This window comes from Alternaria novae-zelandiae, assembly GCF_023758075.1.
Source record: "Alternaria novae-zelandiae strain BMP 2774 chromosome Unknown scaffold_2, whole genome shotgun sequence".
Taxonomy (NCBI): Eukaryota; Fungi; Ascomycota; class Dothideomycetes; order Pleosporales; family Pleosporaceae; genus Alternaria; species Alternaria novae-zelandiae.
Genome location: NW_026056962.1, coordinates 154,428 through 179,467, shown reverse-complemented (window position 1 = coordinate 179,467; position 25,040 = coordinate 154,428). Strand labels below are relative to the sequence as shown.

General features: G+C 52.7%; 9 protein-coding genes across 9 annotated transcripts; 4 read left to right on the top strand and 5 right to left on the bottom strand.

The window, feature by feature from the left end:
* Window positions 1-523: 523 nt before the first annotated feature.
* On the top strand, window positions 524-1,294 carry J4E88_001118 (uncharacterized protein; the record flags this gene model as incomplete). The annotated part of the gene is made up of 1 exon (XM_049394790.1): window positions 524-1,294. The coding sequence occupies one exon, from the start codon at window positions 524-526 to the stop codon at window positions 1,292-1,294; it is 771 nt and encodes a 256-aa protein (XP_049258654.1).
* Window positions 1,295-2,071: 777 nt separating this feature from the next.
* On the top strand, window positions 2,072-4,146 carry J4E88_001117 (uncharacterized protein; the record flags this gene model as incomplete). The annotated part of the gene is made up of 2 exons (XM_049394789.1): window positions 2,072-2,516; window positions 3,467-4,146. 2 exons carry the CDS (start codon window positions 2,072-2,074, stop codon window positions 4,144-4,146), a joined length of 1,125 nt encoding a protein of 374 aa, XP_049258653.1.
* Window positions 4,147-4,468: 322 nt separating this feature from the next.
* J4E88_001116 (uncharacterized protein) lies at window positions 4,469-5,320 on the bottom strand (the record flags this gene model as incomplete). The annotated part of the gene is made up of 1 exon (XM_049394788.1): window positions 4,469-5,320. One exon carries the CDS (start codon window positions 5,318-5,320, stop codon window positions 4,469-4,471), a length of 852 nt encoding a protein of 283 aa, XP_049258652.1.
* Window positions 5,321-6,789: 1,469 nt separating this feature from the next.
* J4E88_001115 (uncharacterized protein) lies at window positions 6,790-7,775 on the bottom strand (the record flags this gene model as incomplete). The annotated part of the gene is made up of 2 exons (XM_049394787.1): window positions 6,790-7,059; window positions 7,113-7,775. 2 exons carry the CDS (start codon window positions 7,773-7,775, stop codon window positions 6,790-6,792), a joined length of 933 nt encoding a protein of 310 aa, XP_049258651.1.
* A 1,398-nt stretch (window positions 7,776-9,173) lies between these two features.
* On the top strand, window positions 9,174-10,733 carry GLD1_1 (mitochondrial glycerol dehydrogenase Gld1; the record flags this gene model as incomplete). The annotated part of the gene is made up of 5 exons (XM_049394786.1): window positions 9,174-9,181; window positions 9,376-9,423; window positions 9,478-9,565; window positions 9,661-9,674; window positions 9,887-10,733. 5 exons carry the CDS (start codon window positions 9,174-9,176, stop codon window positions 10,731-10,733), a joined length of 1,005 nt encoding a protein of 334 aa, XP_049258650.1.
* Window positions 10,734-11,695: 962 nt separating this feature from the next.
* J4E88_001113 (uncharacterized protein) lies at window positions 11,696-12,139 on the bottom strand (the record flags this gene model as incomplete). The annotated part of the gene is made up of 1 exon (XM_049394785.1): window positions 11,696-12,139. The coding sequence occupies one exon, from the start codon at window positions 12,137-12,139 to the stop codon at window positions 11,696-11,698; it is 444 nt and encodes a 147-aa protein (XP_049258649.1).
* Window positions 12,140-13,149: 1,010 nt separating this feature from the next.
* J4E88_001112 (uncharacterized protein) lies at window positions 13,150-15,675 on the bottom strand (the record flags this gene model as incomplete). The annotated part of the gene is made up of 1 exon (XM_049394784.1): window positions 13,150-15,675. The coding sequence occupies one exon, from the start codon at window positions 15,673-15,675 to the stop codon at window positions 13,150-13,152; it is 2,526 nt and encodes an 841-aa protein (XP_049258648.1).
* A 393-nt stretch (window positions 15,676-16,068) lies between these two features.
* Window positions 16,069-21,420, bottom strand: J4E88_001111 (uncharacterized protein; the record flags this gene model as incomplete). The annotated part of the gene is made up of 2 exons (XM_049394783.1): window positions 16,069-16,626; window positions 16,678-21,420. The coding sequence occupies 2 exons, from the start codon at window positions 21,418-21,420 to the stop codon at window positions 16,069-16,071; spliced, it is 5,301 nt and encodes a 1,766-aa protein (XP_049258647.1).
* Window positions 21,421-21,894: 474 nt separating this feature from the next.
* On the top strand, window positions 21,895-24,948 carry J4E88_001110 (uncharacterized protein; the record flags this gene model as incomplete). Its single annotated transcript, XM_049394782.1, has 1 exon — window positions 21,895-24,948. One exon carries the CDS (start codon window positions 21,895-21,897, stop codon window positions 24,946-24,948), a length of 3,054 nt encoding a protein of 1,017 aa, XP_049258646.1.
* Between the last annotated feature and the right edge of the window lie 92 nt (window positions 24,949-25,040).

Genomic DNA, 25,040 nt, shown 5'->3' with positions numbered 1-25,040 from the left:
TGACGTCATGGCTAACGTACCTGCCACGCACAGAGTGCACTGGCCATGCCGCTGCATCCGCCGACCACTCGAGGCATCCAAAGCTGGTTGCTTCATCACTTATAGCACATTGGCCTATCCGCCAATAAGGAGCAGACCGCACCTTTAGCTTGTACTTTGATCCAAGCTCTCGCACTCCCGGTTGTTAGGAATGTCATCGTCTTCTCTCAGAGATATCGCGCCGCGTCCACAAGACTTGGCTGCTGCCGCCGCTGTTAGTAGAGCAACTCCTACCAGTCGCAGGCCGTCACGCGTGACAGTCGCATGTCTGCCCTGCCGTGGCCGACGCACCAAGGTCTTTCACCGAATTCTTTGCTAGTAACGACAGCAATTCCGTGAAGTCAAAGCTGACACACGACAGTGTGACGGTGGCAGACCGACATGTCGCTCTTGCTCGGAGAGAAATTCACAATGCGGATACGACCCACCGCTCATTCAGGCGCAAAAAAGAAAGATTGAAGAACTGGAGGACGATAAAAGTTCGATGTATGAGGTTTTGTGGTATCTACAGACGGCTTCACCTGACAAAGCCACGGCCTTGCTGCAGCACCTGCGGGCGACCCAGGGTGACGATCTGGGAGTCATCTTCAAGAACTTCGAAATGGGCCGTCGCAATTCTTCCGAGTCTGGGCCTGCATCTGAGACCAAAGTTGGTAAGAACGATTCACCACCGACATTTACGGATTCTCCCTCATCGACAATGCTTTCCGTCCCTGAGATAATGGATCATCCCCGATTTTCTACTGTTCGAAAGGGCCAGACCGAAGTCACGGGCATCACTCTGCTTGCTCCAAACCACGAAAACGCAAGTGTTTCCAACGTCCACGGCCCATTAGAGATGTTCTTTAACTGTGTAGGAGCACTCTTTTACATTATGAATAGGAACGACGTCCAAGCATGCATCGAAGCAATCAAAGCCTCCGGAAACGAGAACATGCCACTCGGACACATGTTCAGCAACGGAAGTACAATCGAACTTCGTACTTATGCCGCAGAAATTGCGGGTATGGCCTCTATCGGTGTTATACATTCACAGCTAGCCGACCCCACAAAGGCACCGCCTCCCGAGCTTGCCGATTACTTCTACGCAGTCGCCAAACATGGCCTGGACTCTGCGATTCTTCACGATCCGCTTCGAGCCATGAATGTTTGCGCGCTGCTTGGCATGTATAACATCGTCGTCAAAGCGACAGTTGCTCTGGCTTATATTGGTACGAGTCACACTTGGGTATACCCACGAGAAATACGCCACTAATGACTTTCAGAACTTGGTCTGAGCCTTCCTCGCAACCGCAACATATCTCTCGAAACATGTCCGCCAGACTGGTCCCCAAGCTACTACGACGACATTCGTCGCACGCATATGACTCTTGTCCACTTGCAATGGTCAGTTTGGCATGCCTTTAGTTATGTGTGATATATCACTGACTACTTCGATAGCTGGCTGAGCGCATCTCTTGACTACAACTCTGATTCGTTAACCTTCGACGTCCACTCATCTCTCAATGGACTAGACGCGCCGCCCCAGGACATGATTCGACGCGAATGCGTTAAAGTTTCCATCATCAAGGCAAGCTTACTTCACCGTCTACCAAGCAAGGCGCCCGTACCGGAAAATGTCACGCTAGAGTTTCGCGCGCAATTATCGAGATTCCATGCGCAACTCCCCGACTGGATGTCAGTTGCTGCGCTGTTACGCGGCGACAGCAGCCCGCTGATGGCCACATTCCGTCCAGTAATATTCTATGTTCATCTCTTTTACCTTTCGGCTATGATGCTGCTTGCTCGGCGGCTAATAATTGCATACATCCCGCTCGATGCAGTTGGCATCGTAGTTCTTCCACCAGAAGCACGAAGGGCTATCGAGGAAGGATACCAAGCTGCGGAAACAAACGCGTCTGTCATGAATTTAATGCTACAGGAAGGGAAGGTAGTACAAGTTTGCTGGCTCTGCATGTGAGTCAGGCGCATGCCACGGTGGCGAAGGATGCTAACCCAGAATTCCAGTTACACAGCCTACACGGCGGGAGTCATGATCGCTTACCAGGCATCGCAGAGGGCTCTGAACAACGAGCCATACACTGACGACGTGAAACTGCTGGAAAAATGCATTAGTGTTCTCGAGTACTGTGCGATCAAAGACACGCTTGCTGGCAGGTTTCGTAACATTCTTGCAGCTCACATGGGGAAGCTGCAAGATTACAGATCTCAGACAAGGGATGGTGAAGAGTTCGCGACGCCCCCGACTTCTCTGGCGAGTGACAGCCTCTTCTTCTTTGACCGTGGTTCATCTGAGCTTCACACAGCAGTTTTTGACTTACTTCGCCTCATACATCGCCCATTCAGTGGCCTGAAAGACGTCGCGACAAAGAGTACTCTCTCGAATCGCGCCGAGACAACTATGGGCACCCACCTTGAGTGGGAGTACGAGCTCAAAAACAGAGACGATCCAGAAGTACCACCGAACGTAGATGAGGGTGCATGTGTGACTGATGTCAGATGCGAGCCAACGCAGTCTCAGTGTTCGCCCTTTGACCCAATTTGCGCTTCGCAAGAGCTGTCGGCCCCGCCTTCGGAGGAAGCCTGGACAAAATGGACTCCAGCAACGTGGCAAAGTTCCTTTCACACATCACCAAAATGAGTTCGAAACCTCGTTGGCCCTTCTACGAGCACGATGATACGATTCACACGAGATGTTACAGACGTTGGCTTGCAAGGCCACACCATGGTACGCGTTCTAGGAGTAAGATTTGGAACCTTGCCAGCTCTCACGTAGCCTGGCTCCTTTCGCGTCCGAAAGATGACGGCGATAGAACATGACATGGTGTCTTTGTTATGGAAGGGTGCTTCCGGTACCACAATATAATCCATGGGACGAACCCATCCAGAGCTAGACGAATCATACACTGCTCATTTCCTTTTTAAACCCATCGATCTTGATATTCCATAACTACAGAAGTCTGTATACAATGGGAAGCGCGACACGGGCCTAATGGTCAGCAACGTTGAATCTTGCACAACCTATCCTGCAGCTTTACATACGTCATAACCCCGCTTCACACTATAGCAACTGCTCGACGCATTCGAATTGCGCTGTCAAACCATTCCATCTTCTCATCAACATAATCCTTAACTCTGTACCTTGCCATGACACATCCTCCACCTACTCATATGGCGACGAAAGATCTTTTTAGGCTGAATGACCGGACTATCATAGGTACGGCTTACCAATCGACGTATGGACTGGAGCTGACACAGTCTTCTAGTTTCCGGAGGTGCCGGTGCAGTAGGTACGGCCGTAGGTGTAGCGATCCTAGAGAGTGGCGCAGAGGTCGTATTTGTCGATGTCTCCGACCCCACTCCCGAAAGCTGGGGTACACAATGCCTGTAATCTTCCCAATTTGATCTCCTGTATAACTGTGACCAGATCGGATTCAGGAAGTTGCGCGAGGTAATCACACCCATGCGCTATTCCAACGCCTCGACGTCCAGGATGAACCCAGCATCACATCAGCCTTCAACACCATCCGTGCTAAGCTTCGTCATCCGATCCGGGGGCTCGTCTCCTGCGCCGCCATCTCCGGCGAAAGCGATGCTTGTTCGTACCCCATCGACACGTTTCGTACAATCCTCGATATTAATATCTCCGGCACCTTCCTCATCGCCCGTGCCGTAGCGAACGAATTGCACAACGCCAAGCAATCGGGAAGCATCGTCCTATTCGCCTCGATATCGGGTCACATTTCTAACCACGGAATCAACACTGCCGCGTACAATGCTTCGAAAGCGGCAGTGCATCAACTTGCTCGATCGCTTGCCGCCGAATGGGGTCACCCACAGAACACTTTTCCCGGTAGCACGGTCACGGCAACAAACCCAAATCCCAGCCAAGAGCCACGAAAAGCTTATCCGCCGATCCGAGTGAATACCATCAGCCCCGGTCACATTGACACGCCTCTGAGCGCGGAAGCGCGGAAGAGGGGGTTGACGGACGAGTGGGCGAAACAGAATATGCTGGGGCGAATTTCGGTGCCCGAAGAGTTTCGAGCGCCGGTGCTGTTCTTGCTGAGTGAGGGAAGCAGTTATGTCACTGGTTCTGTAAGCTGATATTCTTTGACTAGTATCAAAAAAGACGGGATTGCGAGGCTAACATGTCACGTGTAGGACTTGAGGGTCGATGCAGGGCACTGCGCGTGGTAGAATTCGACGGAAGAGATGTACTCGTTGATTCATGCGTCCGAAAGAGATAAAGGTATATGTATATACAAGAAGAATTGTAGAAGATAACCGCCAAATGTGGGCCATCAACTGCCCCAGCACCAACGCCTCGCTCATTCGTAATCGCCCTTTTATACAATGCAATGTCTTTCCCTACCACCAACTCCAGGTTCCTCATCATGCGTCAGAGACAATAATCTTCTCGGACCCTCTACTCGTTGATTCTGTGTTGCCAGACTTCCTGCTCCGCTCTCGCAGAGTAAGTGCTAGCACCAAGAATAGCCCTCATCTGATCAACTCCCGTGAAGAGGATTTGCCTAGCAACGAACCAACGGATACCCTCAGTGCAAGGGGGGCTTGTCAAGCTACCCTGGTACGTCCAGAACTCGTTGAAGTACAGGACGCTCTCAAGCAGAGGAGCAAAGTCCATAGTAGTAGGCTCCTCAACTCCCATCTCGGTGTAACCAATCATGGCGGGTAGCTGCTCGAAGAAGGTTGAGTTGGAGTTACCAGGGTCGAGGCGGATAGCCATGACGGCGGCTTCGTGACCCTCGGCGTCGACATGGACGAGATGGAGTTCGGCTTTGCTGCGGTCGCCACCGACGGAATGGTCGGCTGGGGCGTGGATGTGCCAGCCCTTGAGGTAAACGGTCTCGTTGTCGTACGTGAAGCTTGGGTGGCTGGTCCAGTCAATGTCTTCCTCTGCTGCCTTCTCGTCGTGTGCAACGGTGAAGGCGGGACCATAGCCCCAGTTGTAGAAGTTGCCGGCAACGCTGCCGTTGTACTTGAAGGTGGGCACGTGGTTCAAAGCCAGTCCGTTGCCTAATGAGAGTGCAATGGGAGACTGCTGAGTTCCAGTCTGGCAGAGCTCGTAGTCGGGGTTGATCTTTCCCCAGTTGAAAGATGCTTCGTAGGCCCAGTCGTTCTGCGTTACGTTGGTGCCTGGAGGCACTTGTTGTCTTGTAGTGAGGTGTACATTGCGTTTAGCGTTGGTGTGTTGGGGACAGCTGAGTGCTGTGGGTGCTAGAGTGGCGGCGGCGAGGAAGATGGATTGGAACAACATGGTGACGGTGCTGGTCTTTGTGTGATATGAGTGTCGGATGACTTGGTAGAAAGACTGAATTGGCTGCTGTGATGAGAAACTTGCTCGTCGTGCGAGGACATCTTATATATAGTCCAGCGGCCGGATTATGGAATGTTCCTCCGCCTTCACAACGACTACCCTAGTCCTTCAAGCAAAGGTCTCAGCCATGTCCTTCAATTCCGCCAAGCAGTCTTCACACATGCCCTTTTCGTGCGCCATGGAAGGTCTCCCATCGCCAAGTGCCCTATCTTTTCACTACCGTTGCGCAGCCTCTTTGCTTGCGCAGTCAGTACCATTAGGAAATGCACTTGGTTTCCTTGGGAGACGGCACGCGCTTGTATGTTGGAAACCAAACATCCAGCCCATTCCTCGTAGCAGTTCGAACGCCAAGCATGAACCCTGTTTCCGACAAGAAACGCTTGTTGACCGAAGGCGATAGCGCAGGGGCGAGATCGCTCTTTGCTATCTCGAGTTAACCCGGCGATCTTGGCGAGAAACGGTCGCGCGGCTTCTACCCAATGCATTGATACTGGGGATTCCGACAAGATGAGACTTGGCGTGGAGAACCATGACTACCGTATACTGTAATAAGCTCAGCGGACAAGAACGGCCGGGAGAGGTCGAGTTGCTTAAATGATGGCACGCAGCACGGATGTAGCAGTCGGCCCGTCGCGGGAACGTCAAAACAAAACCTTTCCGCTGCTTAAGAGCTCTTGACGCGTGGCATAAGCATGATGCGACGACCAGGAAGCCACAGACCCCGAAGTCGAACATAACGTTCGATTGTGTAGATCAAAGAACGTGGGAGTAGTTCCTGCAGGTCCCACAGATCCGCCTAAATACCCAGACCTAGACCCTTCCATTACGTTGTACAACATCACCCATCGTTAGCTTGCACGCAGATCGATACCGCCGTGCAGCGCCGCCGCTACTCATCGAAGGCGTGCCACAATCAGGGAAACACGACCGCCAAAGCGGCGCATTGCTGGATCTGTGAAAATCTCCGCTGTCGACCCGGATACGTCGACGAAACAGAAGCGGGCCGACGAAAGCTCTCTGTTCAGTCATCAAGCTGTTTCTGCTACAGCCTTGGCGCGTATAGTGTCCAAACTTGCCAAGGGAGCGAGCTGCTTGGATTCAGTACGTACTAGACATGAGGCGGGACGCGCAGTCGAGAGAAATGACTTGATGCATGACGGCACGATGCTGAGTATATCGAGAGGAGACCGGGTGGTGTGAGAACATGGCATCCGGCTCCTCCGCATCGACGACAATGCCTAACTTTAACAACCAATCCATGAAACAAGTGAACACCCACATAACATGGATGACCTAGGAGTCTACATTGCCTTAGGGTTGTGTCACGTTTTGTTTGCGAACTAATGTGGACCGCAGCACAGTTACTCGGTTTCTTCGTTGTACGAGGTGAACGAATCCATTCCTAGCAATCAGTATCCAGGCCACACTACCTCGTCGCATTCGGGATGCTTAAAAGCTCCATTGCTCATCTCGTACTCGTACTCCAGATCAGGTTGAAACTCCCAGTATAGGCTCTCAGCATCGGCCCCCATTTTGTATGTATATGCCGCTGCATCGTCGTCGACGTAGACCTTTGGGACGCCGTTGGCCGCTGCCGCTTCAATCTTCAACTGGACATCGCAAGAGCGTTCCATGAGGGTGTACAAGAAGGCGGCTTCGTCGACAGTACCTCCTACCGTCTGTGTGGTATTAGCTGAATGCCGGTCGCGGGATCGCGCACTGGGGGACGTACCAAGAGGCCATGGTTTCGCAGCACCATCCCTTTTCCCTTCGGTCCCAATGCCGCTGCCAGCCTCTTGCCTTCTGCCTCATCGAGGACAACGCCGCCAAAGTCATCATAGACGGCTTGCGCATCGCCGTAGAAGTAGCATACGTCTTGGTTCAGCATCTCCAATGGCTTCGCGAAGGCGCTCCACGCTTTGCCTGCCTTTCCATGGCAATGGCATGCCGCGTTGACGTCTGGCCGCGCCTTGTGTATTGCCGAGTGGATAAGGAAGCCAGCTGCGTTTGCAGGTCTGCTCTGGTTTCCTCCCACCACCTTGCCATCGTAATCAACAAGGACCATATCGGATGCCTTCAGGAGACCGAAGTGCTTTCCGAGCGGGTTTGTCCAGAAGTTGCGCGGGTGCTCTGGGTCTCGCACCGAGATGTGACCCGACATGCCTTCGGTCAGGCCGTGCCTTGCGAAGACGCGGAAAGCACCCGCCATGTGCGATAGTATCCATGCGCGATGCTTGTCGTACGAGGAGAAGAGGGGGATGCCGGGGAGGCAGACGCCCTGCGAGATGGCTTGCAACGGCGTCAACTCCTTGGTCGCGTCATCTTTGGATCGTGGGACAAGCTGCTTGGGTTGCGCGACTGGCGCTGGCTCGACCTGGATAGCGGAGGGTGCCATGTTTGGAATGCGATGCGATGCGATGCGATGGGGTCTAGCTGTGTGTAAGTAGGCAGTGTAAGTTGCAATGGATCAAAGATGGCCTTGAGTCGAAGCTCTTGGATGCGCCGTTGTTATACTTCAGACGACCGCGATCAGGCCGATGTTATCGCCTCAAAGGGCGCGTGAGGTGGAGAAAGGTGCGATAACGGTCCAGTCGAGCTCAAGATGCGCTGCGGGGTGCCGCCCTAGTCGCCCGCCAACTTATCACCGGCCCTTTCTCCACGCCGCTGCCACATCGACGACTATCCAACCATCTCACACGACGAAGAAAATGAACCGAACCTTGCAGCCGACAGCATGAACAGGTTAGAAGGTAAGGGTTCCGGCATTTACGTTTGCGTCGAGGCCACCAAATTATATGATAAGAGTCTCAAGGCAACGCGTTTGGTTCTTCTACTGAACAGGATGAGCCCTTTGTTTATGCTGCCACTTCGATGACTATCAAACGGCGAGCAGCGCCGATGGCATTCGAGACTATGCTTGCCAATATGAGGGAGATCGAAGAGCTTACTCTGTGCTGCAATCAGCTCAGCCACGCTTTGTCGCTTCGCTTCTTCTCGAGTTGAGCAAGCAACAAAGACGCAGCAGTGCAACTATCTTATATCCCTGTCTTCTAACTTACATCTAAGTATGTAGTATAATACTTTAGTTTTTACTCTTTGTCTTATAGTACTACAGGGACGCAACGTAGATAAGCAACTTACAACTTCTAAAATGTACATGTATTTATCTAATTAGGTCCTTTTGAAAAAGAGAAGTATCGTTAACACAAGAACTTCGCTTCTCCTCGCTGGCGATCATTCGTCCGCAGCATCACGAACGGGGATCAGATGCCGTCTACCTTCAGCTCTCAACCGTCATACCGGCACCTGGAATACTGCTCACTACCTAGGCATCTCATGCACATGGCAGCGTTGGGGCCAATTCTGGATAACACCCCACAATACGTCGTTCTTCGAGCGGACGCGGAATCCATCCAGGTGACCTCAGAACTGAAGCATGTCGTGTAACTCAGTTCATTCAAATGCACTTAGTAGGAAAGAAAGGTAGGTCCGCTTGAAACATTGTCTATCTGGGACGTTGTAACAATATGGGGAAGCGGTCATTGCATGAACATACGCCTATGCCGACATCGACTGTCATCTCAGGATTCGCCGGAAAGAGACGTGTTACTTCGTTTTCTCGCAGCCAAGATATGAGACGCGGAGCATCTCGTCAGCCATCGACGTCTCGGTGGCATTACAACCGAAAGGTCCGCCCCACCAATGCGCAGCTGCAAGGTAGTCCTCCCAAATCACGATAGCGGGGTGCATCTTCGTCGCGAGAGCAAGTAATTCTCCCGCCAGCCCAGCCAACATGGTGCTGTGCCTTGCTGTGTACGTCCGACATCCCACGTCCTGGAGTAATTTCTGCAAGACATACATAAACCCTCCCGGCCGACACGATGGCCGAGAGCGCTCGAGATGCGATATTTAAAGAGGGCAATTCTGCCTTCCTTGATCAAATCACCCACCCCACGTTATTCATTCCCAGCATTCAAACTTCAAGTATCATTCAGGATGTCTTCAGGCAAGACCGTCACCCTTAGCTCTGGCTACAAGATCCCGTATGTTGTTCCAGCCTGTGCTTATGATGATTCGTTGTTCTGACGTCGCTTTAGTCAATTGGGATACGGTACATGGCAAGCCGCTCCAGGTGAGGTCGGCAACGGTGTCTACGAGGCACTAAAGATCGGATACCGTCACTTGGTAAGTCTCCGAGACCCTGAAGACCCTGGAACCGTTTACTCCATCTTTTGAACGACGATTGTGTTCAATTTCAACGGCTGACTCGATCAAATTAGGATCTTGCAAAGATGTATGTCCACCATCACAGCTCACACTCACAATCCCGTTTTCACCCATCTCACTTCGGGCTTGCTCCCACCTGACGTGGGACAATTTTTCGTCAGCGTTGGTGGAAGTCCAACTGCAATGCCCCTCAGTGGAGATGGAAGCTTAGGAAGCTATGACCATACCCCACTAGCATTCCTGAGAACACAAGCTGACGAGATATTCCACCAACCACAGCTACGAGAACCAAAAGGAAGTTGCGCAGGGCATCAAGCGCGCATACAAGGACATCCCAGGTCTGAAGCGTGAGGACATCTTCATCACGGGAAAACTGTGGAACTCTCAGCATGATCCTGCCACTGTAGAGGCAGCTCTCGATGACACTCTCGCTGAACTTGAGCTGGAGTATCTCGACCTGTACCTCATTCACTGGCCTGTCAACTTCGGGCCTGGAAAGAACCCTCACTCGGATCTGTTCCCCATGACTTCTGACCCCAATGAGGTTAACATCGACAACTCCGTCCCTAACAGCGAGACATGGAAGGCCATGAACAAGCTGCCAAAGAGCAAAGTCCGCTCGGTCGGCGTCTCCAACTTCACATACCAAACCTTGAAGGCTTTGGTTGAGAAGACTGGCCTCGTGCCTGCCGTCAACCAAATCGAGCGTCACCCCATCCTCCCCAGCAAGGAGCTCGTCGCTTACGCCAAGGAGAAGAACATCCACATCACCGCGTACTCCGCCTTTGGCAACAACTTCTTCGACATCCCATTGCTCATCCACCGCCCTGAGATCAAAGCAATTGCGGAGAAGAAGGGCGCCACACCCGCACAGGTCATCCTGGCATGGTCTCAAGTCGGCGGCCACTCTGTCATTCCCAAGTCTGTTACTCCGTCGCGCATTGCTGAGAACTTCAAGGAGATCGAGCTGGACGACGAAGACATCAAGGCTATTACCAAATTCTCGGATGAGCACCAGGGAAGGAGAAGGTACAATGTTCCCTACACGGCGAACAAGCCTAGATGGAGCATCAACATCTTTGATGAGCCAGAGGAGCAGGAAGCGCCCAACAAGGTCGTCTTGTAGATAGCTTGAGCCTGCACATAAGCCGCAATACCATCAATGTTTACTTGAGCTTCTCGAACAACTGCGCGTTTGGGGGAGTGTGATTGTTGCAAGTGACTTACTGCGTAAAGCCAGATTATGTATTTGATCTTTGAGGAGTTGAGTATTACAACGCCAATTCGTTAGAGGCTCCTGGGTAAGGAGGTTGAGGTGCGACGCGTAGATTTGGAAGACTGAGCCGGCACGCGAGCTAACATCTTTTCGGTTAGGTCAAATCGCGTACCTGCGTCATCCATGGATATACGTCGCGTCGCGTTACTCCGCTGCCCACGGCTTCAATAATGCTATATCCTCTCTGTGTTTTGTCACACACGATACCTCCTCTGTCTTCCTCGCCCAGGCCTTGCAGCCATCGTTAAACCGATCATGCTGTTCAGCGCTCTTCACGACGCCAGCAACGCGAACAACGTATCTTCATCGAGGACTCTGGCTCGTCTGGTATCTTGAGGAAGAAGGATTTATTTTGTCATCAGTCAAGGAGCTGAAGGAGCGTAGCCACATCAGTGGCCAGCCTACATAGTCGCTCCATGTGCCACTGGAATCTCGACACCTACCACACCACCTGGCTCAATGCCAACAGGACCTCTACATGCCATCGTTGATCTGCACTCCACCAGGTAAGCTCTTCAACCCTGCTCAGTAAGTTAGCATCGTGCCTTGAGTGTCTAGTATTGCGCTTACAAGTCTCAGACCCGTCGACATCCTCAACCACCGTCTGCGGAATACTGCACTTCATCGCGTCTTCGTCGCTCTGCCTAGCCAACTCGCTACATTGATCGTTACTGCACCGTGCGTCCAGCGCTCGTTGCAGCGCATCGCCCTTCCAACCGAACATATAATCACCATGGTTACCATGGCCGGTCCTACAATCAGTCGTTAGCATGATTACGGTCCTTCACGCGTTCCAACGGGAAGAGGGGGTCTCACGCATCGCCCATACTGAACACAAATGGCTGTGTCCCCTCCTCGCCCCACAGCTCAGGAGTATTGAATGGGGTCGTGTCGAACATGACCTCATACATGATTTGCGGAAGCTGCACGGGATAGCCCTCTGGACACTTGCCCCTCTGCTGCTCGGGTGAATACGGAAATGTAGCCATGGGCGGGAAGTATGGCTCATACGGGATCTCTGCATATGCGACGTGGCTCTGGTGATCTGGCGAGTCGAGGTTGACGCCGTCCCAGCATGTAGGGAAGGTGACTTGGGTACGAATGCCACCTTCGCACATGCGGTTGGGGAGGAATGTTGTATCTTCTCCTGTACACGGAGCGCCACCAAAGGGCTGTGAGTCCTTGTAAATGCAGCGATGGCAGATACCGCGGGACTCGCCAGTGGTATTGCGAAGAATTGGGTTACCAGCGAGCATGCGAAAACCCTAATGAGAAGTCAGCAACACCGCTCATTGGAAGGAAAGCGAAGTCTCTCGCCCTCAAGAGTGGAGGACGGACGGGTCTGAACGCAGTCACGTTGCTGAAGCCATCATATGGAGGTATGTAGTACACTGTCATACCGCCTCTCTGGTTTAGCCCAAGATTGGGGAACTGTTGGACACGTTTGTAGGTGCCATTTTGAGAGGCGCGGTAGTACAACGCTGCAGTCCAGTAGTTGCTAAGTTCCGTCAGCTATGACTCCGCTACAGCTAGGCGCCTCATGGCATACCTGAAGTCTTCGCTGAAAGTACACGTAGTACAAGTACTCTTCTCGACCAGATCATACTCCACAGGCTTCATTTCAGCCTGAAAGCTGTTCCCTCCGACGATTTGGTGCGTATGCGGACTTCCAACGACTCCAGGGTTGACCAAGGGGTCTAGCCGCTCGACGGTGAGTTGAGAACATGCGAAGCGCATCATCGCAGCGCCGCGACTGACATTTTGACCTAGCGCCGCACTGATGAGCGTGGCCGCTACGAGGATCGAGTTCTTCATGATGATTAGACGGCAGAGCAGATTTCTTTTGCAGACCAGTCAACAGGACGACCGTCGTTCAGACCAGATGAATATCTATGGAGAGACCTGTGCAGTCATCTATGTGGGGCGCACAAGTGCCGGGACCCAAGCAGTCTCGTCCAAGACAACTCCCTTCTAAAGGTTCCAGTACAGTGGATTCTGGGACGTTGGGCCATTCGAGGGAGTGGTGTACAGTGCACTCGCATATTGAGCGACCAGGGTCTACCCAATCATGCATCTACCGCACGATAACATCACAGGCTTCTGATAGTCCAACTAGTGACGAGGCACTCAACTACAGTCAATGTTGTATTCATCTCCTACTGGCACAGAGCAACATTCCGTTCCATTGGTTTGGACAAGCTGACACTGATTTGGGTTACCATTATGTCGAGCAATACAGGATATTGACGAAATGGCAGGCGAGACATCAATTAAGGATGTCAAAAACGCTCAACTTGTTCATCCGATCCACAAAAGGCTCTTTCCAATGACGAGTGTCGTCTTCATAAGGTCGAAACCGCTGAACCTCAATCCGCGGGATCGTCCCTCCTTCTTCAACCCAGAGCCACCTCCGATACTCCCTGAGCTCCTGGGGCCAAAAATCGCAAGGGTCCATGTCCGCATTCCAGTCATTAGGAGGGTACCAACGCGGGTCTTCAATCTCAAAGAAGACTTCTGTCACCTTGAAAATTATCTTCCCATGCTCGTCCTTGCCAGCGGGTATCTTGGTCTCGCGGTACTTGGTCGCGCCCGCGGGGACTTCGCGCCTGATGACCTTCCCCCATGGCTCGTCGTAGACATCTGGCTCTCCAACCGGATGTGTCCAATCCTGGTTCTGATAACCTGGATGGCAAGGGTATCGGCCATGGGCATCGATGGTATCCAGCTCATAATAGATCGGCTCCAGGTGCCACTTCCTGCGGCGAGCATCAGGAACTAGAGGGCCTTCAACGAACGTGGCGATGGAGCGTATGCGCAGCCAGTCCCACTCCGATTTGTCCTCTACTAGACGCTCAAAGCGGAAGATGACCCCGGCATAGCTAGCGCGATCCTCGATCTCCAGATCCACAGTACCGAAGCGAACTTTGATGATCCTGGGTTCGTCAGTCTCCTCGGGAATGAGTTTGGAGGACTCAGGTTTGGCGCGGAAACACTCAGACTTAGAGTTCCCATGGTCGTGGTACCGGGCGCAGAAATCTTGGAGATTTCCCTCGCCCCGTCTGAACCTCTGGACAATGTCGCAAGGCCCGGCCATCATTAAGAGAATGGTGTGGAAGCACCAGTCTATCACGAAATCCCTGTTCAGATGACGCTTTTGCTTTTCCACTTTAGCTCGTAACAGCTCAACTTGGTCAAACAATGACTCGAGCACTACCATACGGATCTTATCATTGGCCTTGGTGTGCTCCCACAGTAGGTTGATGTCGCCAATTTCAAAACTCATGAACTGGATGGTGCTGTCGCAATCCTTCATGGTGACACTTCCCTCTTTGTGCTTGTTGACAAGCTCGATTTCTTGCTTGAAAGACAGGACAATCTCGTCGAGAATCATATCGCTGACCTCCGTAGTCGCCATCGCTTGGGAGAGCCGATATGTCTCAAACAAATCGCTCATCGCGATGGACGGTGTGCCGTTATCGCGGTGAATGAAGCTTGTGTCATCGTATGGTTCCAGGCGGTATATGCGTCTCGGGAAAGTGTGACGACGACCTAGAAAAACCGAGGTGTACCACCGATCGAAATTATCGAGAGAGTACTCAAGAAAGTGTTGGTCGTTGATCGGCAGCAGGTCCATGACCTCTTGCGTTACAAAGCGATTGACGCCACCATCTTGCCCAGGCGGAAATACCACAAGCTGAACAGCCTCGCCGTCGTAGAGCAATGGGTTAATGATAGGTTCTTTGCCCAGAACCGGAGACGCTTCGCTTGTGTCTGGAAGGAAGTTCTTCAGCTCTGCGTACAAGGGGATGTCATGCTCGGCAAGCCCAAGGGGGCTCGTGGCGAAGTAAACTCCCGTGAGCTCAAAGACTGCCTTATTGGCCGACGCGAAACGCTTACGTACGCCCTCTGCACTGACATTGCCCAGTTCTGCCATCTTGTCCCAAGCGACTGGCTCCTGTTGCCATGGCCTACGTAGCTCGTAGGCGTTTTGGCACCTGTTGGGAACTTTGGAATCGATGACCACTTTACTCCAATCGATTGGACAGCTGGGCTGGTCGTGATAGGGGTGTGTCGGCGCTGGGAATCCGTAGTCCCAAGGTGTAATCGCTGGGCGAGGTGGTGGACTGAAGACTGTGTTTGTCAGCTGGAAACGCCCATGGCAAAGACGAGATAGGCTCTTACCTGTCGCTCTAGCGCGCAGTTGTTGTGCAACTGCGTCGTCGTCTTCTTCCTCTACATCATTTTCCTCTTCCTCTGAAGCATAATGCTCTTCCTCTGAAGCATAATGCTCTTCCTCGAAGGCAGAAGCCTCTTCCTCTGAAGCAGTGTCGTCTTCTGTCTCCATGATGTACACGTCTTCAGCACCTGACACAGCGCTGTTGTGAACCTTGGTCTTCGCAGCCCTCAACTCTGTCGACATTGTCATCGAGCTTTGTGTAGGCGTATCGTTTGTTGCGACATGCACTGCGCCAGTGGCTGATACACGACTAGAGGCTATAGTGCGACTCGTGGTGCTCGCGGCAGGACCTGGAGCTACATTGCGCTTCGCATGGGTGGTCTTCAGGCGCTTTGCTGGCGTCTTCTGATCGTCTGTGTGCCCGTTCGGAAGGAGATGGTCGCGAGTAGGAGCTGTCAAGGATGGATCGCTGCGCTGCGCCATATCAGAGCCGCTCTTGGAGATCGGGTTCGCTTCTTCGGCCTTGCGCTTCTTGCTAGGTGACGGCGCCATTACTGAAGCGGGATTCATAGGCGCTGTCGATCGGGCTTGAAGCGCAGTGGGGATGGTAGGCATGTTGATGTCAACGTTGCCGGAAGTCAAGAAAGTATTCCCGCGAGTGTGATACACGGTATGCAAGCCAAGGTGGAATCAGGTGTAGTATAGGGAGATGGACCCGTCATTTATATGCGGAAGGGGAGTGCCCGTTATCCAGGCCCCAGCGAAGAGCACATGGTCGCTGCACTGACCTCGTCAGCGGTCTTCTGGGGCAAACTGGTGGCATCTGCCCGATATAGGAGTGAAAGCATTTGTGAATGGTGGTGAATGCTAAGATTGACATGTGATGGATGATATAGCGCAATATGAGACGAGCGATGGGGAGCGGTTCATAGTGACAAGCAAATAAATGCATGTATTCGCCCACATATATCGAGCTGCTAATCTATACCAAACACATGCAGCAACAAACTACTGTAGCATGCCTTCCAAACTCTCTCCCAAAATCTCCTCCATACCATTCTTCCACCTCTGGCACTCCCTCTCGACCATCTCATCGTCGTCTTCCATGAGCTCACTGATGAAAGGCAGCATCTCAGGAAGTAGACCCAGCCACTCTTCTCCTAATCTCCTCGTCAAGCTCTGCTCACACAGCACTGTCGCTAACCTAGTGTTTCTGTCGTCGCTCCTCATGTTCTTCAGCAATATGCTGTTCATCTCGCGATGGTTCTCCATGGATGATGCAGATGCAACAGCAAGTTCGGTGATGGTAGGAATGATATTGTTGGTGTTGTCCTCTGGTGTAGATGTCGATGCGGATGGTAGGCTGAGCAAAGACAGCAGGGGCGGCATAATGGTGCCAAAGTGAGATGGCGCTTGCCAGAAGCCGTCTTGATCGTGCTGGAATGTCTTCTGGAGAGCGTCAAGCACAGCCCTGCGTGTGGTAACATCAGAGTCTTCTTTAGCAAGTTCAGTCAGCAGCTTCGCGGCATGCTCGATGATGTAGCTCGAATAGCTTGTTACAAGAGACTAGTTGTGTGTTAGTGACATTTTGATGGGGAATAAAAGAGCAAGACGTACCTTGAACTTGTCGAAGAAGGCGCCGAGGAACTTGTAGAAGGTGACAGCCTGTTGAGGCTTGCTCGACAGTGGGCCCTCCTGGTCCACAAGCTGAACGAAGAACGGTCGGAATGTAGCATCGCTGAGCTTCAGTACCATAGAGATGACGGAGTCAATAAGCGTAAGCTCCAGCTGCTCCAGCTCCTCCTCATCAACTTCGACGGTAGTAGATTGGACCGTCTCACGTAGTCGGAAAGTTTGCAGAAGTAGAGTGAAGAGGGGCGGACTGGCTTTGACAAGCTTAGCCTTGGTCTGATTGTTGACAGTCGCGCGCAAAAGCTCAAGCTGCTCAAGTGACGCATCGAAGCCTTGAGAGGCGGCATGTGGCCACGTTGACTTGATAGCAGCGAACACTTCCTGAGCACCGAGATGCTCAGATACACTCTGGAAGAAACTGCTGCGGCTTTCGTCGCAGGACTGTTCCAGATCGGCAGCGGCAGAGCGCTGGCATAGTCGAAGAGCGGTGTCCAAGTAGTCGCGCGAGAACATGTAGCCCAAGCGCTCGACAATGTTCGAAAGCACGGTAAACACAGCGTTGTGAAGACCAGTCTTTTCCTCTTCGATCGCATCCGATAGATATTGGAATGCTGTTGGCAACACGGTAGGGAGGAGCGAGATGGCCTCATCTTCGAGAACGTCAACGACAGATGTGAGGCAGAGGAGGGAGAGGATGCGAAGGCGATCATCGCTGCTGGAAAGCGATTGGGGACCGGACACAACTTGAGCTACTGATACAACAGCAGATACGTCCTTCTTCCCGAAGCGGTCGACGATGCGATCAATGCAGCTGACAGAGACCATCTTGGCATCCATGTCAGGTGATTGTTCCAGTAGATCCTGAACGCTAGGCAAGAAAGAGATCAGGGCCTCTACAGATTTGCGGTCGTTCTGCTTGGCGGTGCCCGCGCGCAGCTCAACCGACTTGACGGCAGCTACCTGGACGTGAGAGTCTGTGCTCACAAGAAGTAGCTGTGCTGATTTGATAAGGTCGGTCGTTGGCAGGAGGTCTAGGCAGCTGGCGAGAACACGACTACATCCGGCGTAGGTCTTGGGGTTTGTTGCAAGCTTCTTTGCCAGTTGAATAGAAGTCTCGACGATGTTTGCAAAGATCTTGCGTGGTCGTTCAGGGTCATCCTTCTTTCTGTACGCTCGAGTAACGTGTGCCTTCACCTTATCGTCAAGCGCGAGATCTGTCAAACACGACAGCATACTCTGAATTGACAGGTCAAATTTGTTGTCTTTCGTCTTTTCCTTGAGGCTGAAAAGTGTTTCCGCGACCTGGGGTTTCGGTCCCACGGCATCAGTGAGCAGATCGACATATCCCTTGAAGGTGACGAGGGTGTGGACAGGTTCGAAGTGAAGTAGCAAGTCCGCACAGAACCTTCGTTGCTCCTTGCTGTGGTAGCGATCGGCAAGAAGTGCCACGATAGCCGGGAGCGAATCCTCGGGGCCTAGCGTACGAGCAAGCTCTGTGAATAGCTTCATCCTTCTGTGCAGGGGAATGTGTTCAAAGGCGGCAGTGAAACTGAGCAGCAAGTCGGACACGCCAGCGATGAAGTCTCTGTGTTTTGAGCGGAGAGAGGCAGCCAGTTGAGGCACGACCCGAGAGATAGTCTTATCAACGACCTGAGCGGAATAGTCGTCATGCTGGCGAAGCAGAGTAGATCCGATGAAGGTGAAGATAGGCATGAGATTGTGAAGAATGAGATCAGGAACCCATGAGGCAAGATTGGAAATGAGAAGCAGCGCGCTGTTTTGAACCTGTGGGCTGCTGGAGTGTCGAATGCAGTCGATGAGTAGGTCCGCTCGTACTGCCGATTGGTAGTCGGCGGTGTCGGCTTGCTCTTTCAATGTGTTTACGATCGGGCTTAGTGATCCCAGAATAATACTCTGAAGATACACTAGCTCAGACCCAGACTGTTGCTTGAGTGGCTGTAGTTCAGCAAAGATGCCGAAAAGGTTCTTGAACAGTGTTGGGTGCTGTCCAGGGTTTGACCCTTCAACCAGCTCAAGTACCAACGTGAGCTTTCGGAGTAGTCGCTGAACATCGTCTTGGGATGAAAGCTCGACTCGAGCCATCTCACTCTTGCTTGTCCTTCGCCTTTTCGCTGAAGGCGGTCCTTCGGGCATGGAGGTGGGAGATGGAATGCTTTCTAAGAAGGTGACCAGGATGGCAGAATCAAGGTCAACGTTGCGCAGAATCTCAACGGATCGTTCTCTACGAAGCTTATCGAAAGATTTGTCACTTTCGCTGGTTGATAGGCTGAGCATGCACTGAGCCAACGCGTGACGAGCTTCAGATCTGAAGGAAGACCATGAGGTTTGAATGCGATCAAAGGCGGCCATCACTAAAGCTTCACGCTCCGTGTTGAAAGTCCCAGAGATGATGTCCTCGAGCAGTTTCGCGCTCATCGCCTCCCTGGGCATTGTCGCGGAAATGTGAACCCGCTCCACTTCATCGAGCGAGAGCCCTTCGCTGTCGCAGATGGTGTTGATGGAAGCTGTCGGTAAGGTTGCCCATTCGGTCAACAAGGGGATCACGGAGTTGGTACGAACGGAGTCGGAGACCTTTCCGCGGATGTTTAGCATCGGCAGTAGGCCGAGGCGGACACGCAATACCGGTGTAAATCTCGCGTGGCTGGCGAAAAACGCAAGGATTGAAGTCCTTGTCTGCATCTTGAACGTATTCTTCGGATGATTTTTCAGTTGTGTCCCTTCCAGGACATCGCGAAGAGCGGGAATGGCGAACTTTGAGTCCATGACGCATTCTTCGAGGATCGGCTGTAGCATCGAGGAAACAAACATGAGGACATCTTCAGGCTTGAGTTCTGCGAGATTCTTCGACTCTTTCCCATACAGATCGGACTTGCCCCAAGTTGGTGTTTTCGACTTGGCGGAAGCCTTTCGTGCCAGAGACCCAACGCATGCAGCCGCTGAACGTCGGATAATTGGCGATGCATCTGCAAGTGCGTGTACGAGGTATGGCAGGATGTTCTGCAAGACATGTGCAGCCTCAAGCTTTTCGAACGATGATGCGGCTGCACGGAGGGCGGCAACGCGAATGGCGACAGGTCGGGAGCTACTCCAGACGCGAGCGAGAAATGAAAGGTAGAGTGGCTGCTTGAGAGCGGGTTCTTGGTGCAATGCGTCCGAGGCGAGGAATCGCCGTGTTTGCGTAGTCGTCACAGCCTGCTCGAAAACGTTGGCCACTTCTGAAAACTCGGTCGCTGATCCGGCGTCGAGGAAGCTTTTTACAGTAAGCTCTGGGAGTTGTATGGCAGGCTTCTCGGCTGTGTCATCATCCGCATCAAGCATCTCCTCGTCAGAGTCCTCGCCCGGAATATCTTCAATTTCGAAGGTTTGGCCAACGGTAAGTCCCAGAGACTCCAGATTGACGTTGTGCTGCTTCGCCGCTTCTTGTAACGTTGCTTGTAGGTCTTTTGATTCAGCCATCTTAGTAGCGACTTGTAGCAGTTCTCCGTGCTCTTCGGAGCCCGGTGGACTGTCGCGGAGGAGTTGGACCAATGCCGATAGCACCATCTGAATGTGCGATGTGCCGAGGAGGCCTGAGGCGATTAGCTCATGGAAAACCCTGCAGTTCTCGTCGGAAGTATCGCTGAGGGCGCCAAGAGCACAGCCTAGAACAAGTCGTTGAACCTGGCATTGTTTTGACACTGTGGTCAGCTTCTGCACAAGCTGAGGAACCTTGAGTAATCTCCTCGATACTTTGGCTGGAACCTGCGCTTTGGAGCGCTCCATGGCGATGATGGCCAGACAGCCGAGGCATGATTGAAGGGAAGCTTCGTCGTATGCTACGATGACAGCCTCCATCAGCCCATCCAGAACCTTGTCGCCGACTTTTGCCTGGCTCACCATCATGATGACAATGGCGTAGCAAGCCAGAACCGTGTCAGCGCCGTGCTTGGCTCGCATGCAAGTATTGAGAACCGGGAGCAGTTCCAGGACTAGCTTTTCGGTTCCTTGAGCCTGGATATCCTTCCTTCCAGTGCTTGCATTGCTCACTATTCCGTATATAGCTTCAACCGTGATTCCCGACCAGAAGGACAGCATATGCGAAGCCTGGTGCCCCGCCTCTACCACCTTCGCGACGTATGATTGGTATGCCTTGAAGAATTGTGGGGTGTTGATGGCGGTGTAGGCGATGGTTCGCTGCGGTACGTTGGTCGGGGCCTGGATGTACGGGAAGAGGAATCGGATGGCGTGCGGTGGCTGTGGGGGTAGGATAGAGAGCAGCGCAAGGAACTGTGGGGTGTTGTGGTAGGGCAGGTAAGTAAAGACGAGGGTTTCGGTGTTGTACTCGTGGATGCGGAATCTTCGCACCAGCCACTCGAGAGCCTTCTCCGCCGGCTTCAACAGCAGTCTTGGTCCGACCAGCGTGATGAATGCCTCGAGCACCGTGTTCAGCTTGGCGTTCTCATCCTTGGTCATCTGGGTGCGGTCCTCGGCCTTGCTCTGCTCGCTGAAGAGATTCTTGGAGAAGCGCAGGAACCGCGAGTCCAATGCGCAAAGGTCCTTGTAGCCATCGTAGCAGATGAGATAGACGGTCTCGAACGACTGTGATGCGGCGACCTTGGAATCGAAGAGTAGCGATTTGCCATGCGCCGACTTCTGCGCGCGCAGGTCTAGCTGATGGGTGCTCGAAGCCGCGATGGTCGCGAGCTGTTTCTGGAGCGCCGTCGCCATCTTCGGATGTTTTCGTTATCACAACAGGCTCTAGTGTATTATTCGGGTAATGCGATGAGCCATGAGACGCAGCGGGACAGCGTAGAGTTTGTCGTGGCGGATTGGTTGAAAGCTTGAAGCTGGCGATGCGCATACAAAATTTCGGGAAGCCAAGATTTCACGCTAATGGTTTTTACGGTTGGCCGCTCGAGCCAGACACGCCGCCGGACTCCCGAGCACGTGCCATGCGCCTTTCATCTCTCCAAACGTCTTACCTCTGGTCCTCCATCCTTTTTGTCTTCACAGTAGAAGACATACGCCTGCCAGCCCTGTTTCTGTGAGGAACATGTCTGAATCCTCAATGCGCAATCCGTCTCTTGACTCATGACTACGCGCGTCGTATAGATTCCTGTACTGAAAGCAGCGACCACAACTATGATACTAGCCTGAAGCTCCATCTACAAATAGAGGATTGCTGGAGTTGCACCTTGCGCAATGGCGTCGAACATCCCCAAGTTTGCGAGCTTCCGGCCAAAGCCCAAGGCCGCCACAGAGCCACCCAAGGAACCCCAACACCATGAGAAAGCAGAACGACCGTCAAGAGAAAAGCACTCTACCAAGGGGAGATCACCATCGCCAAAGCGAGTTATTCGCGAGCACGATTCAAGCAAAGACAGGCCCTACTTCAGCGACCGACGCGGAGATCCTGACGTACTGCGGTATGGATCTATGAACCGTTACGACATCCCACCCTATCGTCGCTTCGGTCATGGCTTCATACTCGGACTCTCTGTAAACCAAAAGATCGATAGAGAGTACTCAACGGATCGGAAAATACTCGTTACGCCAGCGACACGAAGACGGCAAGAGCGACTGCTGACGAGCAAGCGTGCGAACAAGTCGGGTGAGCGCGCTTTGCGGCTGCTGAAGGCCGAGGTCCCCGATGTGGACCACTCTCAGGATTTTCTGTCATTATCTGCAAATACCAAGAGGAAGCGCGATGACAGTGAGGATGAAGACGCCGAGATGGAGCCTGAGACAGACTACCGCGCCATCGAAGGGCCAAAGTCCAGCGAGCCTGTGGATCCAGACACGCAATATGAGTCGGACCCTGATATTATAATCGACACTGAAGTCACTCGCAAGAACTCGCAGCTCGCGCGACAGACGAAACAGCATCCTGAAGATCTCCAGAGCTGGTTGGACTTGATCAGTCACCAAGAAGCCATGCTAAAGCTCGAAAGACCATCTGCTGAGCTGACTGCATCGGATAGAGCACATCTTGCTGATATACGTATCTCCACATACGAGGAGGCCTTGAAAAAGATTGGCGCGGATCAAGACAGCAAGCTGGAGCTGCACAAAGGACTGCTGGAAGAAGCAGAAAGGGCCTGGGACGGCGCCAGACTGGCCAGCAAATGGAAGGACGTGCTTGCGAAGCATACTCAGAGTGTGGAGCTGTGGATGAAGTATCTTGACTTTGTGCAGTCACGATTCACAAGTTTCAAGTTTGAGGAGTGTCGGGCGACCTTCTTCAAATGCATCGAGTCGCTTTGTACAAACAAAAGCGAAATGTCACCGGAACAGACCTTGCACATATTGCTACGTTTGACATCCATGACACACGATGCAGGATACCAGGAACTCGCTCTCGCCGTATGGCAAGCTTTACTCGAGCATCATTTGCTACGACCAGAAGTAGACGTAGATTTGCAGGCTTTGGAGCAGTTCTGGGAAAGTGAAGTAGCACGTGTGGGAGAGTGCGGAGCCAAGGGATGGAAGCACAGCAACACAGATGATGCGCCACCCCCAGGACCTTCATCACTGCTGGACAAAGAAGCACTGGATGGGGTCTTTGAAGATTTCCGAAAGCGCGAAGTAGAGGCTACATCGGTGTTACGTCTACCTGGTCGCACGTCGGACGATGTAGCAGAGGACGATGCATTTCACACAATCTTCTTCTCTGATGTCGAGCCATACCTGACCATCATATCGCTCGAGATACCGGCAACGCTGCTGATTGAGGCTTTCTTGTGTTTCTGCGGCTTGCCAAATTTACCACATCGCATACCGCAACAACGTTCCTGGTCCTCTGATCCGTTCTTGCAGCGCTACTGGCACACTGTGTCCCCAGACACCGACGATTCTACGGAACTCACCAAAGCCACCAGACGCTTTTCAAACTACTCGGCAAAACACTTCCAAATGACTACAGAACTCTTGTTTGAGCAAAGCTTCTCACTAGATGGCATCAGGCTTGATGCTGACTTCGTCAGGCGCTTGCTCAAGCTCCTAGCCTCAGATCCTTCGAGCGATGATATCATAGGAGAGTATCTGCTGGCTTTCGAATCGAGACACTTCCCATCTGAAGCTTTCAAGTCCGCAAAGCGATTACTCAAAGCACGTCCGTCAAGCCTGCGCTTATACAACGCCTATGGCTTAGTCGAATCGCGTCTAGGTAACTCAGCCAAAGCAGATCAAGTCTTCAGCATGGCGCTATCTATGCAAAAGGGGGTTAGCGTGCTATCGGCACCTTGGAGTTTGGAACTCTTCAGCAATTGGGTGTGGGAAGCGCTCCGAAGAGGCGAACACAGCGAAGCTCTATGGCGGCTTGTCTCACCAAAGGGAAACCTCTCAGCCGGCGCACCCAAGGACTCGCATCCTGGTAACACTCTCCTAGAGATGGGACGTCTAACCCTCAGCGAAAAGAGCGAACACGCCCTCCTCCACCACGACTACACCACAGCAATAACAAGCACCTCCCTCCTCGCCCTCCTAACCTATCTCACCCACAACAACTCCGCCTCACACGCCCTCGAACTCCACGCCCACCTTACCTCATGGTTCACATCGCACCACCTCTCCATCTCCGCCGTCGCAGAACTGCACGCGCAATCCATCGCCAGCCTCCTGACCCACCACACCATTCACGCCCCCATCGTCAAACCCTCTCTCATCCGCACGACTCTCGAACCCCTCATATCCCGCTTCCCAACCAACACGATCCTCCTCGCTCTCTACGCTGCCAACGAAGCCCGTTTCTCCATCGACGATCGCGTACGCGGTATCATGCATCAGAATATGCTTCACAACGCCGAAGAAGGGAGTGTAGCAGGCTGGGCTTTCGCAATACACTACGAAACGCTCAAAGGAGAAATCGCAGGCTCGACGACGCATTCCATTCGTGCATTGTGCAAGCGCGCAACGGAGTCTACGACTGGATCCCGGTGTCCCGCGCTGTGGAAAGCGTATGTGGAGTTTGAACTACGCTGTTTACGTGACGACCAATCGAGACAACGAGCGAATAAGAGACCGCGTAGGGATGGCAAGAAGAGTAGATGGGAGGTACGCGTTGAGGAGGGTGAGCAACGGGTCAAGGATACGTTTTACGCTGGGTTGAGGAATCTGCCTTGGTGTAAGGAATACATCATGCTTGCTTATACGGAAGCGAGGGATGTGTTTGGGGAGGAGGATAAGGGGAGGTTGTATAGGGTTATGTTGGAGAAGGAATTGAGGCTTTATGTTGAGTTGGATGACGGGGATATGTAGATGAAACGGTGGGTGCGGTACATTGGATAGCCATAAAATTAGCACGAGCGTCAAAGAGGAAGCGTGTAATGGCCCTCCTGTACAGAGAGGCT